This window comes from Balaenoptera musculus, chromosome 17 (assembly GCF_009873245.2).
Source record: "Balaenoptera musculus isolate JJ_BM4_2016_0621 chromosome 17, mBalMus1.pri.v3, whole genome shotgun sequence".
NCBI lineage: Eukaryota > Metazoa > Chordata > Mammalia > Artiodactyla > Balaenopteridae > Balaenoptera > Balaenoptera musculus.
Window position 1 is genome coordinate 26,030,918 of NC_045801.1, and position 17,965 is coordinate 26,048,882.

Here is a 17,965-nt window from a genome sequence, read left to right on the forward strand (position 1 = left end):
GATTAGGGGGAGAAAGTTTAGAAATACTATATTTTAACATTTATATTTTCCAGTATGTCACAGTTCTATTTTAACAGAAACTGATTTCAATTCAGAGAAGGAAAGATGAAAATTGCCAAGTCCATGTTTTCAATTTTAATTGTATAAATCCATTCTCATTTGAGCCCAAAGAACTGTCAATTATAAATTTTCCATTGGTTGGTTAAGAACTAGATTCTGGAAATACTCATGAAATGTCTTCAACATATTGAATGTCTCCAAATATCACTGATATGGAAAATAACACCATACTCTGCAACTATTTTCTTTTTCCTTTAGGCTTTTTCTTATGACTGGAGTCAGATGGGAAATATGAATTACGATTTTACCCAGTCAACTTATCATATTAAAACACAACATGCACAAAAATAAATTCCTACAAGAATGTTGGACTAAATCATAACTTAATAAATGTTTATTGAAATAAGTTAACTTGAACTGTACTGCATTGCAGGTGATGCTGCTGGGACATGTGGGGATCCAGGTACTCCTGGTCATGGTTCTAGACAGGAAAGCAATTTCAGAACCAAAAGTTCTGTACGTTTTGCCTGTGATATTGGTTATATCCTTCATGGCTCAGAAGAAAGAACATGTTTACCCAATGGCAGTTGGACTGGAAGGCAGCCAGAATGCAAAGGTAATCTCAAGTAGAAACTAATAACATTGATGATGCTGGAATTTAATGTGTATCAAATTCAACTGGGTGCTGCTAGTGAAATTACTCCTATCAGTTCTTGTCCTCAACCATGGAATAAAAGCAGTATCATTCCAGTTTTACCAACACTGTCCTATAAGAGAAATATGATAGATGACAATTATTAAATTATTAAAATTATCTCTCAGGGGTCATTTATATACACTGTTCACATCACAGTAGATATCAGGATTGGAAAAGTAAAAAAGATTTTTTTTTTCCCTTTACACAGTGCTCTGTATTGCTGACACCATTAGGAAAAAATTAGGTTGTTCTCACATCAACATTACCTCATGATCTGTTTTAGTTTTCAGGTTTGTAGAAATGGAAAAATATAAAAAGATGTCTAAGTATAAATGATATTTTTATTTATAGGTATTGCTCATAACTAGAATTCTTAAAATTTGGGATGTTTAAGTAAAATTGTTAATTGTTCTGACTGATTCAGAGTAAACATAATTAAATCTTTACAAGACTGGCTAGAAAAGGAAATGTTGCTGGAAAATTATCCTTAAAATTTAAATTGTTCTTTTTGAGATTATTTTAGTGCAAAAACTAAACTTGCAAAGTATGTATGAAACTTACTTGATGTTATACCAAATGTATGGGTTTTATAAATAGAAAACAATTCCCAATAAAACCTTCGTGACAGTTTTTTGATTGACTGTATTTTCAGAAACTTATATTATGTTTAAAATTAGTATCCATATTCTAGGAAAGATAGTTATCTTTTTTATAACTGGACTAAATTAATAATCTTAATTAAATTGCAGCTCCGTTTCTATTATAGGGAAAGGGTGGGAACAAAGTTGTGGAGCAAAAGGCACTAAGCACACTGTCTTCACTTTATTTCTCAAACTTACTTTCCAAAGGCAAAGTCTTTATAATGATGTCGTACGTTATGTGGGTGATATCTAAGCCAGCTCTTTGTTCAGCTGAACTGCAAAATATTTTTAGATGAAATGCAACCTGGTGCTGACCTTGTTTTGTTAATATACACATTACAGATAAAACAGAACTAGGAGTTGTAGCAAATAAAACAGAATTAATATTTTCCCCATAAAATGGAGCTCATACAAATCACTTAGAAAAACAGATTCTAGCAGATGACTGGAAAGAGGAAATGAACAGAAAATAGAGAAGAGCAAAAAAATTTGCAAACTATAGAAGAAATTCTACATAACTACTAATCAGAAACTTACAATTAAACATCAAACTATCATTTTTCACCTGCTTTAATATGAAATTGTAGCATATGTGCAACAAAACCAGAACTTTAAAACATTTCTAGAGGTTTCTTAAAATTATATTTTAGATTAAGTTGATAAAAATGCATATATATTCTTAGCTTTGATTTATTAACTCCACTTTTGAGGATTTTTTTTTCCTAAAGAAAATAAAAATATTAAGGAAAACACACAATCATAAAGATACATTATTTTTATTTCAAATTGATTATAACTAGCAAAAACAGAAACCATCTGACAACACTAGGAAAAATATTACATAACCAATTGTATATTTACATAATAGTGTATAGTCAATACAAATATTAGAATAAAAGCCATGAAGCAATATGACAAAATGTAAATCATATAATACTTAGTTGAAAAATAAAATTCAAAATGAGGTACTCTATTAAAATCATGGAAAATGATAGTCATTTGAGAGAAAAAATAAAAGTCAGTACAATAAAAATGATAATAGTACAGACTGGTGAAATTTGTAGTATTTTTATTCTCTTTATTCCAAATGTTTTGTAATGTTATATTACTTTAGTAATTGACAATAAAATATAAAAGCATCCATAGAATGTTATAGACAAAATTAAAATATCAAATGAATGTGTTAAAATATCTCAATTTAATAAATAGAAAAATGCAATTTAAAAGAGTGTAGCATTTTTTGGCAAACTGACAAGGTGTTTAAAAATGATGGGACATGGTATTGGAGAGGATGTGTGAAAATAAGCAAACTTTCACACTATTGATACAAGTGTGTATTTTTCTAATATCTTGGGTAACACTATATATACTTAAAAATATTTTTCAGAATAAAATTATCCAGAAATTCTACTTTCAGAAACTTATCTTAAAAATAGGATCAATGTACATAGTTGTATATATAAGCTAGAGTATATTATAACCAAAAATGATAGAGAAATTAAACTAAATTAAATTTCATGTTTATCAACAGGAGATTAGTTAGGTAGATTATGAATACACACATAATGGAAAACTCTCCAGTTACTAACCTTTATGAAAGAAAGATGCCCTAATTGTAATGTGCAAGATGTATAAGTTTTCTGTCTACACACACATGCACACAAACATACAGCACCACTACCAATGATCGACAAAATTAAATATTTAAGATGCAGCAAGGGATATATGTGGTACTTTCTGAAATTATAATCACACTTCTTATTCGTATAGATAGCCTTAAATTCTGTAAAGTATTAAGATGCCTTCTTATACTACAACAAAATTAGGTACTGCATTTGACATAGGCCTGCTTTTAATATATTTAAAAAATTCACTTATGCCATTGATGGCAAATAGTTAAACATAATACAGAATGATCATATAAGGCATTTGTGTTCGTGACTCCTATTTAGGATACATTGAAAACTTAATGAAAATCATTCCTAGAATTTAGTGACTTTGTTTTTACTCAGTAAATTTTTTTGTACACTTTGGTCCAGAAATAGAGATTATAATGTTTTAGTGCAAATCAGTTATATACTTATATAAATAAAAACATACATGATGCTTATAACATTTAAGTGTATGTTTTATATCTGTTTTCTTACAAGTATAATTATAGTAAATCAGTGTATATTTTATATCTGTTTTCTTACAAGTATAATTATAGTAAATCTTTGTTTCTTCTCGTTACATATCTTCCAGTTTTACATGAGTTGCTTTTTAGGCAGAGACTCTTAAAATCCTTCTTTGAAAGACTTTGTGTTACCCAAAAGCAATACTCTCAAGTAATTACTTTACTGTGCAAAGTTTTTACCGAAACGACTCACAAAATTCTTTAAAAAATAGCTTTTACATGATTTGTATCCCAGTAATTAAACTAATAAGATCAGTATAAATTCATCTTGAATTTCAACTCCTTATAAAAGAGAATTCAGTGCTTATTTTAGAGGATTTTATCGCTCCTTTGGATAATCTGAAACAATCATTTAGTCCTTAACTTTTTGTGAGAGGATTCCTAAATGCACTATTTTTATATATACTCTTAACCATTTTGTTTTATAGCTGTACAGTGTGGTAACCCAGGGACAACAGCCAATGGAAAAGTCTTTCGGATTGATGGCACAACATTTTCTAGTTCAGTCATTTATTCCTGTGTGGAGGGATATATCCTTTCTGGACCTTCAGTTAGGCAGTGCACAGCCAATGGAACGTGGTCTGGAACTTTGCCTAACTGTACAAGTAAGTTTCTTCTCAGTATTTTGAAATATCACTAGGTATGTGAAAAATAGTTATATAAACATGTATGTGTGTATTTTGTAACTAATCAAACCAGGCAAGGTTTTGAATATTTGTATTGTCCTTCACATTAAAAGATGATAGTAGTGTTATGGTTCAAGTGTACACTAGTGGGTTTAAGAATCAGTTGGCTTCCAAGGTATTACATTGGCAGAGAAAAGAGGGATCACAGAATATCAGTGCTATTAAATGTAATTTTACAGTATGTTAAAATAGAGATGAATTATCAGCTATAATCAAGACTAAAAATACAAGGAATGTACTTTTGTTTTGCCAATCTAGCACATATTAATTGTTGACTTGGTTTTTGAAAAAGCAGACTGATTATTTTTGGGTTCGTGCACTATTGTCGGAAGTCCTGGTGGCTGATTTGCCCTCTTGAGATGTTAAAAAATGTGGCATTTTAGAGATTCAGCATCATAATGAAATTACCCACTTGATGGATTTTTTTAAATGTATTTAAAATTCCTATATATAAATTAATGCCTATATATGGAAAAATAGAATTTATTTAACTAACAATAATCTATCCATTGGAAAATCACTGCTGCTTATATTAATTAAGAAGAACTGCAGTAGCATCACGTAAATCATGAAATTTTTGAAAAGAAGAGCTATTTTAGGATGTGTTCAGAGACTCATTCAAGGAGTCATGAGACGTTGCTAAAGCCCTTGAGTGAAATAGGCTCTGAGGAGACTAATGGAAGTTTCTTGTGTGTTGAAATTTGAACAGATTATACTTTTGCTATAGAGGCCCTCATTAAAAGTCGTTTGTGAATATTAACATAAATGGGCGTAAATAAAATTTGTAAATGAGAAGCATGTTGCTTCCAGGATCCAAAAAGATGCTGGTCTTATTTTAATGTTGTGGTGTGGAGAAGGTCAATAGTTCTTGACAGTGTCAGTGGTGGAGCAGCCCTTGGCTGACCTAGTAATTCCCAGAAATTTACTAAGAAGGCAGGCCTTGTACTATGTTTGGGCGAATGATGCATCCTCCACCTTTTTCTTTAGCTCTTTTGTGAGTATTTGTATTCCCTGAATAAATAGCTGAAATAATCTATTCAGAGGAGGATGCCATCAAACTAATGCCATGTCATATCTGTGATTCTTGAGAAAGTTAGTTGTAGTTAATATCTTGCCTGAAAACTGTTGAGATACTTCGTGTATATTGTGTCTCTTCAAAGGTAAAGGCACACTATGGCTGGAAGGTTGTTGAAATAAGCACTGAATAGAACATATCAGCCAAATCTGCAATAGCAAAATATTTCTCAGTTGTTGATTTGAATCAGTAACAAGTTATATTCCCGGCCTTGTGTCAGCACCAGATACTGTTACATCTAATCTTTGCAAGTAGTTTTTTACTTCACCTTGGGCAGTTTTCTCATGGCTTAATGAGTATTCTGCCAAATAGCTCAAGGAGTTTTCTCCCTACGTCTCCAGAGATCTGTGTGTGTGTCCTCTCTTGTATTCTGTCTCACTAAGTCTATCCACTTTGTTGTCTCCTGTCCAATCCATCTTTTCAACTCAGGGAGTCTGCCGGGCTCTGCATGGGGTCCTTCTCCCTGTGCCACAGCCTGGAAACTCTCTTTGGGCAGTAAGACGAGGCAGTCATAGCACTCACCTCATTTGTTTCCTGTCACTCAAGGATCACTGTACTTTGCTGCCTGATGAAACTTGTATTTTTTTGGGGGGGGTGGGATTGGGAAGTTGTTTCAAATGGAGAGTAAATTCTTCCTTGTTTCTCCATCTTGAAGGAAAGAAGTCCTCCTACTTACTTTGCAAATGTCTCATATTTTTTAATACTGAACATTCTAACAATTAAGAAATATGCTTTACTGTTTTCATAGTACACCACCCCAATCTGAGCCTTTAAAACTCTTACCTAGTACCCTTTAAGTATTAGCTCAAACGGCACATTTGGCAAAAGCCTTCTTAGGGCACTTCTTCCTCATATCCCTTTTGGCTAAAACTGATCTTTCTACATTGTAAAACTCTTTTATGGCAGTTCCTTACATCACTAAACTATAAACTTAATAGGGCATTAGTAACTGGGGCTGTTTATATCATTGACCCTCTAGCACCTGATACATAAATTGACTGAGTAAGTAGTTGTTGACTGACTCAAATATCTCATATGAATTTTATTTTAGCTATTAGTGCACATGACTTACCATTCCACTCCATTTTAAAATACTTGCAGAGAGGGCTTGTAATTTATAGATAACATAGCACACAGTTTCTGGTATATAGTATGTTTTCAATATACAGTTATGAAAAAGAAGGAAATAATGAATATATTCAGAATAAAGGAAATATACTGAGTAACATTTTTTTTCACAATGAATAACAATTTTTTTATTCATGGATAAATGCCTAAGTCTTTTATTTAAAGTATTTTCCAACTTTAGTAAAGAAAAACACATACTAGTTCTTAAGATTGAAAATTAGATTAAATTTTTTACTGAATTGTTTTTGGTTTTCCTTAGGAATTTTTAAACAAGTTAAAAAACACTCAATTCAACACAGGCCGGGAGCAAATAACATATCAAAATATAAAGTGTCTTTTTTATATCAGTTCTTCAAGGAGAAATATTGTGTTGAGTAAGGTATTTCAAACATTAGCCTTTAAATGATGAATTGCTATTAAACTAGAAACTGAGAATTTTAACAGTTGATTTACTTCACAGGCAAACACCTCAGTAGCAACCCAAACCAAAAGCAAAAATAAAAATATCCTTCAAAAAGAAACACAGAGAGAGGTTTCAGTGGAAATTAAAACAGATTAAAAAAAAAAAAAATTAAAAAAAAAAAAAAAAAAAAAAAAAAAAAAAAATTAAACTCCTGTAATTAAAGAATCTAACATACTGAAAATTTTATATGTGGTGATCTGTTGTTGATTAGAACCAATGTTTCAGAGTCCTTCTCATTTATTTGCAGTGGAAGTTAATTTCAATATATGATTGATAGAATCATGTAATTTTGGAGCTGGAAGAGATTGTATCGTAGACTCATATGCATAGGTCAGAAAACTGAGGCACCAAATCATTTAACTGATTTACTGAATACTGGCAGAGCTCACCACTAAACAGTTATTTCTGCCACATAAATGGATGAAATTTCCCATTAAATTAATTTTTTTATTTCTTATATATACACCAGAAACATTAAATTCAAATAAAGTATATTTTTAATAAATTTTGATTTAATGTAATTGCCTTTTGTAGGCCTTATTTTTCTAGTATCTATATGCAAGGACATAAATATGAATTTAAAATGAATTAAATTAAGTATGAAAAAATTTAAAGTATTGAACTAAATTTCTAAACCAAATTCCTGATTGCAATTTTTGGAAAACCCACCAAAAGAAAACAAAACCTTCCTTTTTTTCTTTTCATTCAAAGTGTTACTATTTCTATTCATAATAAATAAATTTGTCATTGTTTACCATTTGTTAGGATTTATGTTAAGTGCTTTACACAAGTTCTCTCACTTAATCCTCAGAACAAATCTATAAAGTATATACTATTATTCTTTCTATTACACATTTGAAGAAATGGTATCTTACAGAGAAAATATAACTTTCTTTCCTGTGCTAACACAGCTAGTAAATGTAGATTCTAAGATTTAAACTCAAGTCTTTTTGACTCAGGAAGCAATGTTATCAAGTTCACTTCATTTTCTCCTTCTGTATTTTTCCTCCTCCTTGTTTTCTTGCTTTATTTCCTATTTTTTTTACCATAGTCAAATATATTTGACATGATATAAATATAGGGCATTGCTTATAAGGCATATAGAAATGTTTTGTTAATTTATAGCCTATTCCTCTCTTACTTTTCCAATTTGTCTACATTTACCAATTGGAGTTCTGCAAAGTTATATCATTTTTTAATGAGCTGACCACTTGTAAAATTTGTGTTTGCTCAACAGTACTTTCCACTTAAAATTGCAGTTTTCTCTATATAGCTTAGCAATAATTTTTTGGTTATCTCAAGATGAGAGTTCAAACATATAGTACAGGTATGTCAATAATAAATCTAAATCTTGCAGGAGATGAAATATTTTAATATGATGAGTCAAAAGAAAAGAACAGGAGTACTGTTGAATCACATATGTTATAACTGAAAATAGGGATCTGATAGATTTAGGACAATATCAGTTGAAAGAGATAAAATCAACAAGATTGATTATATGACACACGTTTCAATATAGGATGATTTGAATAGGAAAGAATTAATGAAAGTCTTAAAATACAGTTGAATAAATCATCTAGTTACAATGGTTGAATGAAAGTAAAATATAAGGAATTGAATTACATTTAGATTTTTTTCTACATTTTTAAAATAAAATTTTGGTTACTTTAAGTGTTTTCCCCCTCCGTCACTGGGCTAGTTATCCTTAGGCAACTAGTACCTCCTGCATAGTGATAATCAAAGGAGTGATCCAATTTTTAGAATATTATTTTATTTTTAACTTATTATAGTAATATAGTTTATATCAAATACAGTTTAAATAAAATAGAAAGAGAACCGCGGGTATATAATATAATTGGATGACTTATCGATTCAGTTAATAAAAAATCATTTACCCAGAACCTATCATAGAGCCCTTTGCCAGGAACTGGCAAAGTTTAGTAAGGTTGGTCTCTGGTCTCTAATATTTCACACGCAGTAAAGTAGCTTTGGCATTTCAAGCATTTTTGCCCTTTGAGAATTTCCTACCACAGTGATTTGCAAATATACCTTTCATTTGCTTGATTGCCCAGCAGCAAAACAAACACACACACACACGCACAAACACACACAGATTTTTTGTTCTTAAAAAACTCCTTTCCAGTCACATGTGTAGATGTGTCACCTGTGATTTTCCTTATCCATTTTCATGATTTTAGAAAACATTTTTGGAATAAACATAATTTAATAATAATGGTAATGCCCCTACTTTTCTTCCTCATATCTAGCCTTATTACAGATATTGGTAAAAGGATAAAATGTTCCTCACATAAATTCTAACTGCTAATATTCTCCAGCTTCAGATTATAGAGTAATTGAGAAATTGTACTCTTAATTAATCTTTCTCTAAAAATATGCCTCGAAACCAAGAACTCTTCCCTCTTCTCTATGCCTATCCTTCTGCATCTCCAGACAGGTCCTTATTAAACCCACCGCCAGTGCTGGAGTATGAAGTTTCCCCCAAATAACTAATTTTCTCATGGGTGAGTAAAAGAATATATCATGAGATCAAAACCATGCATTCAAATATCATGAACACTTTGGCAGAGAAATTATAAATGTTAAGAAACATCCACAGAACTTAAACCAAGCTGGAAGGAAAAGATATTTGCTACAATACCAAGAAGCTCGTAACAGTGTCCTGATTTTGAGATTTGGTGAAGTCCTCTTCTGTAATGTTCAGACTGAGAGAGAAGAACTAAAAACTAAGCACAAGTAAATACTCATTAAAAACATATATACATTTTTGTTAACACAGAAACCCTTCAAGATACTAATAGTATGGAAACATTATCTTTCACAAAATCTAACAGGCAGAGCCACCTCTGGTACCTAGGGCACATAGTGTTTGGGAAAAAGATACAATCTGTGCCAGGACAGGGCTTGTCAAGTAAGGATTGGCTGACAGGTCTAAAGAAAAAAAAAAAAAAATATATATATAAGTATATGATTTGTTTCTTGGATTTTTTTTTTAACCTACCAGGACTTCTGCTTCCAAACTGATCAATGCCCTGCATCCTACAAGTCATTTGGGCCAGGGACAGCATACTTAATCATATCCAGTGATGAATGAAACTATGGCTTTTTGTTCCAAATAACCAGCACAGAAATGGCCCTTACCCAATCTTTTTTTACCAACCTGAGAATTCTCATGGATTTTTTTTGTAGAGGATAGGTCAGGGAGCTGGGCTAGTCTTACACAAGAGAAGGCTGGGGGCTATCCCACCATGAAACTGGGGGAGATGAAGCTAAAAAGTCATCTAAATCTTCTCAAGAAGAGAGAATTATCCTTCAGTGCAGCGGTTCTCAAACAGGGGTGATTTTGCTTCCCAGGGGCAATGTCTGGACATATATTTGGCTGTCACATTGCAGGTGAGTGGGATGTGCTATTGGTATCTAGCAGGTAGAGATCAATGTTAAACACCCCCCATGCATAAAGCAGCCAAGAATTATTGGTCCCAAATGTCATAGTGCCAAGGTTAAAGTTGAGAAAACTTACCTTACTGAGATATAAAAAGGAAACTAACTTTTGCATTGGGAGATTGTGTAGAATCAGAAGTGTTACCAGGGAAGTGGCTTGAGCACCTTTCTGGAACTTCATTGTGCTACAGGACTCTGTTCTGGACTTGAAACCCAGCAAAGCACATGTGTAATAATGTCCAAGCAATCATGTCCATTGCTGCACTGTGTACAGTGGGAAAATGATGGGATAACTCAAATATCAGTCACAGGGGTTTGGTTACATGAATCATATTGCATGTGTATCCATGCAAGGGAATATCATGTCGTTAAAAACAAGTTAAATGGATCTATATGTATTAACATGCAAAAATGTTCATTAGATATTGAGTAAAAAATGAATTCTGTTATAAAAGTGTGGGTAATGTGATCATATTTTATTTAAAAATGCATATTTATGGGCTTCCCTGGTGGCGCAGTGGTTGAGAATCTGCCTGCCAATGCAGGGGACACAGGTTCGAGCCCTGGTCTGGGAAGATCCCACATGCCGCGGAGCATCTAGGCCCGTGAGCCACAACTACTGAGCCTGCACGTCTGGAGCCTGTGCTCCGCAACAAGAGAGGCCGTGATAGTGACAGGCCCGCGCATCGCGATGAAGAGTGGCCCCCGCTTGCCGCAACTAGAGAAAGCCCTCGCACAGAAACGAAGACCCAACACAGCCAAAAATAAATAATAAACAAATAATAAATAAAAATGCATATTTATAATGCTCATTTAAGAAGTTAAAAGAGAAAGTAGTTTTGAGGTGGCATAGATTGACTAGAATTACCACAATTATGCTTTATATTTAGCATAGAGGTTATATACTTAGATTTATCATAAATGATGCCAAATAAGCATCAATTACATGATAGAAGCTAATGAGAAAAGCTCCCACAAAACCAAACTCAAACCTTTCAATTTATGTGTTTTTGAGAATTTGAGTTGTTTAATCATTCCTTACATACTCATTCACTCATTTATTCTTTAAACAAATATTTTACTTAATCTCTTATGATGAGTCATGCCCAAGACTAGGCTCAGAGAATACAGTGGTGTAGGAAAGAGACAAAATAACTGTCTTCATGGAGTTTATTGGGTTGTGGGTGTGTGGATGTGTGCGTGTGTGTGCACTTTTGCTGTGTGCGTGCACTCTTGCTGTGTGCGTGCACTCTTGCTGTGTGCATAAGGGATTTGGTGACCTTAGAAAAGATTCTCTTGCATTAAACCACAGCACCCTGTTGTTAGGCACTAATGTCTCTGAATTTTAGGGGAAAGCCCTAAAGAGCTACGATTCTAAGGTTTTGCCTAAAAAAACCCGAAAGCCTCTTTTTGTTGCTGAAAACAAGCTGGTGGTGACTGAATTGACTTGGGGAGCAGGTGCTGTTTGCAAAGATTGTTGCTATTGGAAACTTCCTCTTTGGCCTTTGCTTCATTATGAAACCACCAGAACAAATCCTTCTGAAGCTGTTGTTATCAGGCATTACATTCATGATGCTGCCAAGATATGCAGAACTCTTCCTCAGTGCTTCTCTAAAATAAACCCTCTGTCCTCTCTTTCAGTGGCTACATCTCACTCAGCTCATGTGCCTTACGACTGGGTTAGCTGTTCTTTCTTGCCAGAATTCTAATTCAGTCTGTAAAGCGCTGCCCAGAAAACAATAGCTATCTGTTGGTGTTCTCTTTAATTTTCCTTCTTCTTAGCTTTGAATCTAGATTAAAAATATAAAATAACAAGTAAAATAAAATAAATTGAAGTCTTAAACTCATTTTTATATGATTACACGTTTTAAAACTGCAAAACGGATTGACATTTTATGGTAAACAAGCAGGATTTGATTTCCTATCCAACTCGGTTGTACGATTTAAAAAATATTTTCCTCGTCAGTAACTAAAAGAATTAAAATCATCCTATATACAAAACTCTTATTAGGAGTCAGATAGAAACACTCAATGAGTGTGATTTCAGCAAACTCTTCAGGGCTCTGAGGATTAGCAGGCGGAGTGTCGTGAATATTATTCTTTAATTTAAATGTCATCATTCATGGTCCTAAATTTCTTAGGCTCAACAGATTAGAATAATATGAAAAAAACGTTGACATTCATAATTTTAATGGTAAATTAATAAATACAATATAATTTAATTGTCATTAAGGTCTTCTATGTCTTAATCTATTTTTAGTCTTTAACCCTAGACTTCCAAAATGGGAACTATTAATTAATTACTATTAATTCAAAATAAAAATGGGACAGTATAACTTAGATTTATCTGGTAATATTATTTGTTCTTTTATGAAAAAAAAAAATTCAAAAGGCAAAAAAAATACTAAAAGGCAGGTATGCCACATGTTTTTTGTCTCCAGAAAAGGAAAAGTGATGTGACCTTTTGTGTTTTCCTTTTTCTCTTAGCTACCAGAAAGTGTTTAGCCAAGCATGCTTAAATCATGTTTCTCAAAACAGCAAGTGCTTTTGTGGCTTATATATGATCTCTGTTATGCCTTGTTCTTAAATGCCATATTTAGACTTAATTCTGTTTCCTATGCTGTCACCAGTCTTTTTGAAAGTTTTTGTGTGGCGTCATTTTATAAATGAAAATATTATATATGTAATTTGAGACAGCTTTATGGACCAGCATGATTGTTAGAATCTCGTGCTCAAAAGGCTCCTGTGATTGGTGTTTAATGCTCTGTGATCACCGTCTCAAAATTCTTAATGATTTTATCTTTGAATTTGTGTTTTATAATTAAAGCCCACTGGGACAATGGAGCATGTGCTGAAGGTTTGGAGAGTCTGCTCTTGTACAATTTGCCTCCCTGCCTCCCTGTCTTTCTAGGATGGGTTATAGGCCTTTAGCTCCCTACCACCTGGTGCCCCTGGCCCTGCCTGGCCTTCCCACTCCCACCCCTGCTCTGGGCCACTGATGCCTTCTGCACAGCCGGTCCATCATGTCATTAGCAGAAGGAGGCTCACATTGCACCTTTGTTCTCCACCCCTTTGTGGGGTCTGGGTGCAAGCGTGGGTGGGGCTGCTTGGAGTTGGCTGTACTCATGGAGTCTTGGGGCAGAGCAGGGCAGCAGCTAACCGTTTCCTAGACTGGCGATACGAGGCAGATTTGGCAAGCACTTGACAGAGGCCTCTTACTCACCCCTAATCCAGGAAGCAAACACATTCCAGAGTGGAGGTCGCAATTTCTTGAGGGTTGTTCTGTCACTTGGGATGGCAATGAGATGATGGAAATGGGAAATTGATTTCTCTATCCCTAGCTCTGGCATTTTCATTTTTCACTAGGCCCACAAATTATGTATCTTGCCCAGTATGTGATAAATTCACATTTTATAGTTTATTCATTCTTTCATTTATTCAATAAAATTATTATTTTTGCACCTAGCCTTATGTTAGTTAAAAACTATGATAATATCCAGTTGAGTGGCACTGTGCAGAAAATATACTCTCAGTCCAGCAAGCCTGATAAATTAGAGATTTCAGTAACCATATATAGGAGTATAAATTTCAAATATTATGTTGAAAATCTCGATCCTATAGGATGGCTTCTCCATGATTATTTAATTCAGGTTAAAAGAGGTTACCATATCAGAGTTTTTTACAACATAATAGCATATTAACCTGGCCTTTTCGAGTCTAAATGGCAGTTTCTGAGCCATATGTATAGAATGTGTAATAAGTAACTGATCATAATCAGGAACTGCCAGTATGTGGTTTAAATATGCTTATGTTTTATCATTAAAAATGAGCATGATAACTAATTTTCCCTACTTTTATATTAAGTATGCCATATGCTTACTATTTCTTTCCATTAAATACATGCCACATTAACTATCTGCTCTTCCAATCCAATATTGATAGTAATCAGTTGTGGAGACCCAGGTATACCAGCCAGTGGACTGAGATACGGAGATGATTATGTGGTTGGACAAAATGTTTCCTACATGTGCCAGCCAGGCTATACAATGGAATTGAATGGTTCCAGTATCAGGACTTGTACAACTAATGGCACTTGGAGTGGAGTAATGCCAGCTTGTAGAGGTATGATAATGATTTCTTCAATATTTATAAGTGATAACCACCACATATTTTCTGCATTAATATGCAAATTTAAAGTAAATTTAAATAGTGTTTTTTTTGTATTGTTTCACTTTTTTTTTCTGGTACCAAAATTGAGTGCTTTAAACCATATAGATAATAACATATAAGATTTTAAGACATTTTAACAAAAACATTATCTCATTGTAAGTAATGATAATGAACTGTCATACAACCAAAATAACAAAAATATCATGTTCTGTGATGTGTAATCACTATCATCATTCATATTGACTGATGAATACTTAAAAGAGAATATAACCATAATGAACTAGAACTTTAACTTGATTATCCACCTGGGTCAAGTTATTCATGGATGGGAAGAAAAACTTTCTATAATTTGAAAACAATCAGCCTGAACTGTAGAACTGTACTTTTTCTTAAAAGGTAAACCTGTTTCTTTAAAGAATGCAATCTAGAAGTAATATTTTAGTCAATATAGGCGTAAGTTTACTACTTTATGCTATTTGTTTTTCCATTGAAAATATTTTCATAATTTTTGCCAATTTTTTTATTATTTGTGAAATACTGTAGATACAATGTCAGATAATTTATACTGTTTTATAGTAATACTGATTGTTAATCATCGAGATTTCTCATTAGGGTGCATCTCTAAATGCCTATGAATTGCCAGTTTACTATCTCCCTGACGTAATCTAACACAAAAGAATAATACCAATATGTGTCTTTTCTTCTTGATTGTACAGTTTCTTAATCAGATCACTATAAATATACAGTTAGTCTGTGAAAATATATGAACGGACATTTTATATTTTAGAAATTATTTCATATATTATTAATTGATTCTGATAATGACAATGTTATACAACTCCCAAAATTTATTTATATATGTTGCTAGTCATCAAAATAAAATCATTCCTCATTTTTAGATTTTGTAATTGGTACCCCTATTTTTCCCTTCACCTCTGTCACCTTATCTAACCCATCTTTGCTCAAGGACAACTTAATTTTTAAAATGAATGTTTAAAAATTTTATAATGCATTTAGAAACTATATAATAAGTTTTAGTATATGACTCTAAGTGGTTGATAGAACCAATTTGAATATTTTAATGAGATACATGATCTGTGTTTTCAAAAATGTCACAGAATTACTCCCAAATTCCTTGCTACAATGCTGACACTTTATATAGCCAAACAACCCAGCTCTTCAGTCTTTCTAAATGTCACTGGAAAATAGTTTTATATAAAACTAGTAATTTATCATTTGCAGTATACTGGATAGAAGGTCACCCTCTCTTTGCCTTCCCTTCAATGTCAGAAAGCTTGTTATTTTTGTAAGAGAATATCTGACAACCAGTAGCCATTATGTTGCCAAGAAGTAGTCACATCCTGGAAGGACTAATTCCAGGGATGTTTCAGGAATACTACCAGGAGAATAAAACATGCCACACCATATTGTCCTCCAAAAGGTTAAATTAGCACATATGCCTCTTCTAATGATATTTATGTTTTTAACACCAGGATATTTCAACAGCTGTGTCTAATCATTTTTAATGTAATTACAGCTGTTACCTGCCCAACTCCTCCCCAGATTTCTAATGGAAGGTTGGAAGGAACAAATTTCGACTGGGGCTTTAGTATTAGCTACATCTGTTCTCCAGGCTATGAACTATCCTTTCCTGCTGTTTTGACCTGTGTAGGGAATGGTACCTGGAGTGGGGAAGTACCACAGTGCTTACGTAAGTATACTTTCCATACTTAAAATTACATGTTTTCACTCTCTTAGAGCTACTTTACTGTGATTACAGCTGTTACATAATTTTTTTCAGATTTTGCTAGGACAAATATGAGATTGTTAAGTCTTTCCCATGCATAATTAAAATTCAATTAAAATCAGCATTTACCAGTGTAGCTATTTTTTATGCAATCCAACCATTATGTTTCTTCTGCTCTAACTTTTAGGCTAAACTGCTTTGTTTGCAAAACACACTATACATTTTACACATCTTATTTTTTGGGGTGATGTCCTCTACTCAGGTTTATGTTCCTTAAAGACAGAGATTTTTGTTTTTGTTCACTGTTGTACCTCTGGTATGTAGTGCAATCCTTGGCAGGTATCAAACTTAGAATGCTATAGTAATTAAGACATTACAGCATTGGTGCAGGGATAGAAAGTAAACCAGTGTTAGAGAATAGAGAGCACAGAACCATTTATTGACACTTGATGTATTATAGAACAAATCAGTGGGGAAAGAATGGACATTTCAATTAATGCAATAATGCAATTCGTTTACACACACACACACACACACACACACAATCTTTGTCTCACACCAAATAACAAATCAATGTCAAATCATTAGGGAATTAAATATAAAAGTTTTAAATATTACAACACTACCTAAATGACCTTGAAGTAATAAAGGATCTCTTAAAATGTGATGCAAAAGCTCCACCATCACTGAAAAAGTGGAAAAAATAAGCTACATTATTAATTTTAAATTTCTCATTTCAAAAGGCCAATCATAAACCTGATAGTTTATTTGAAGAGCTTCCTATTAAGTGATTGCAAATACTAGGCATGCATACCACCATTTTGCTGGCCCATCAGGTCATTCATTATCACATTTGCTACAGAGAGTATTACTAACCAGTTTTATTGAGCATGAGAGATAAAACTAATTTACTTCTGCAGTTGTAGTCTGTTAGACTTCAATTTATGCAGCATCTAAAGAAGCTCCTTCTAGGTAATATGATTTATTAGAGTGTGTTCTAAGCCTCAAGGCTGATGTCACACAAATTAACCCTTAAAATTCTGATGCTAAGGATCATCTTAAAACAGACCAATGTGTTCTGAATGAGACTAGATATTCTATAGCTACTTCAGAATAAATAGCGACAAGGGGATTTTACAGAGATGAGTTTATGGTAAAGTTTGTTTGATATGAATGAAAAAATCTCAATCAAGAAGTTTCTTGATATAATGTTTTATTTTTTGATCTATTAAAATGCAAATAATAATAAAATACTTACTATAGACATTTAAATTGTAATAAATATCCAAATATAATAAGGCTCACTTTGTCCCAGTTGCTTTACATATATTATTTTTAGTACATAGAACTCCTGGCTAAGTATGTTTAGTCATGACATTTTAATAGATAATGACACAGGCTCAGAGAGGTCAAATTGTAAGGACACTGGGTAACTCTACCATCATTTAGGGGACCAGCTACATTATTGTGTGGCCTAGAGTCATATTACTAGTAAATGGCAGAGTATGAATTCCAGTTCAGAGAAGGTAGACCTAAGAGACAATTCTCTTATCCACTGAATAGCCAAATTCAATAATTTTAGGTATTTAACAAAGAAGAAAATCTTTTCTCGTTAAATCTGTTCAAACTATGCCTTTTTATCTTAAAGTTTATATCACTGTGA

The 17,965-nt window shown here is 33.0% G+C and overlaps 1 protein-coding gene across 3 annotated transcripts in view; it reads left to right on the forward strand.

Moving 5' to 3' along the window:
- The window catches only part of CSMD3 (CUB and Sushi multiple domains 3), a 1,196,954-nt gene that overhangs the window by 1,136,315 nt on the left and 42,674 nt on the right, over positions 1–17,965 (forward strand). For all 3 annotated transcript variants that reach the window (XM_036830958.1, XM_036830959.1, XM_036830960.1), the window contains 4 exons: positions 494–676; positions 4,003–4,179; positions 14,328–14,507; positions 16,093–16,266. In XM_036830958.1, coding sequence (XP_036686853.1) covers positions 494–676; positions 4,003–4,179; positions 14,328–14,507; positions 16,093–16,266 — 714 coding nt within the window. The remainder of the gene's footprint in view (positions 1–493; positions 677–4,002; positions 4,180–14,327; positions 14,508–16,092; positions 16,267–17,965) is intronic.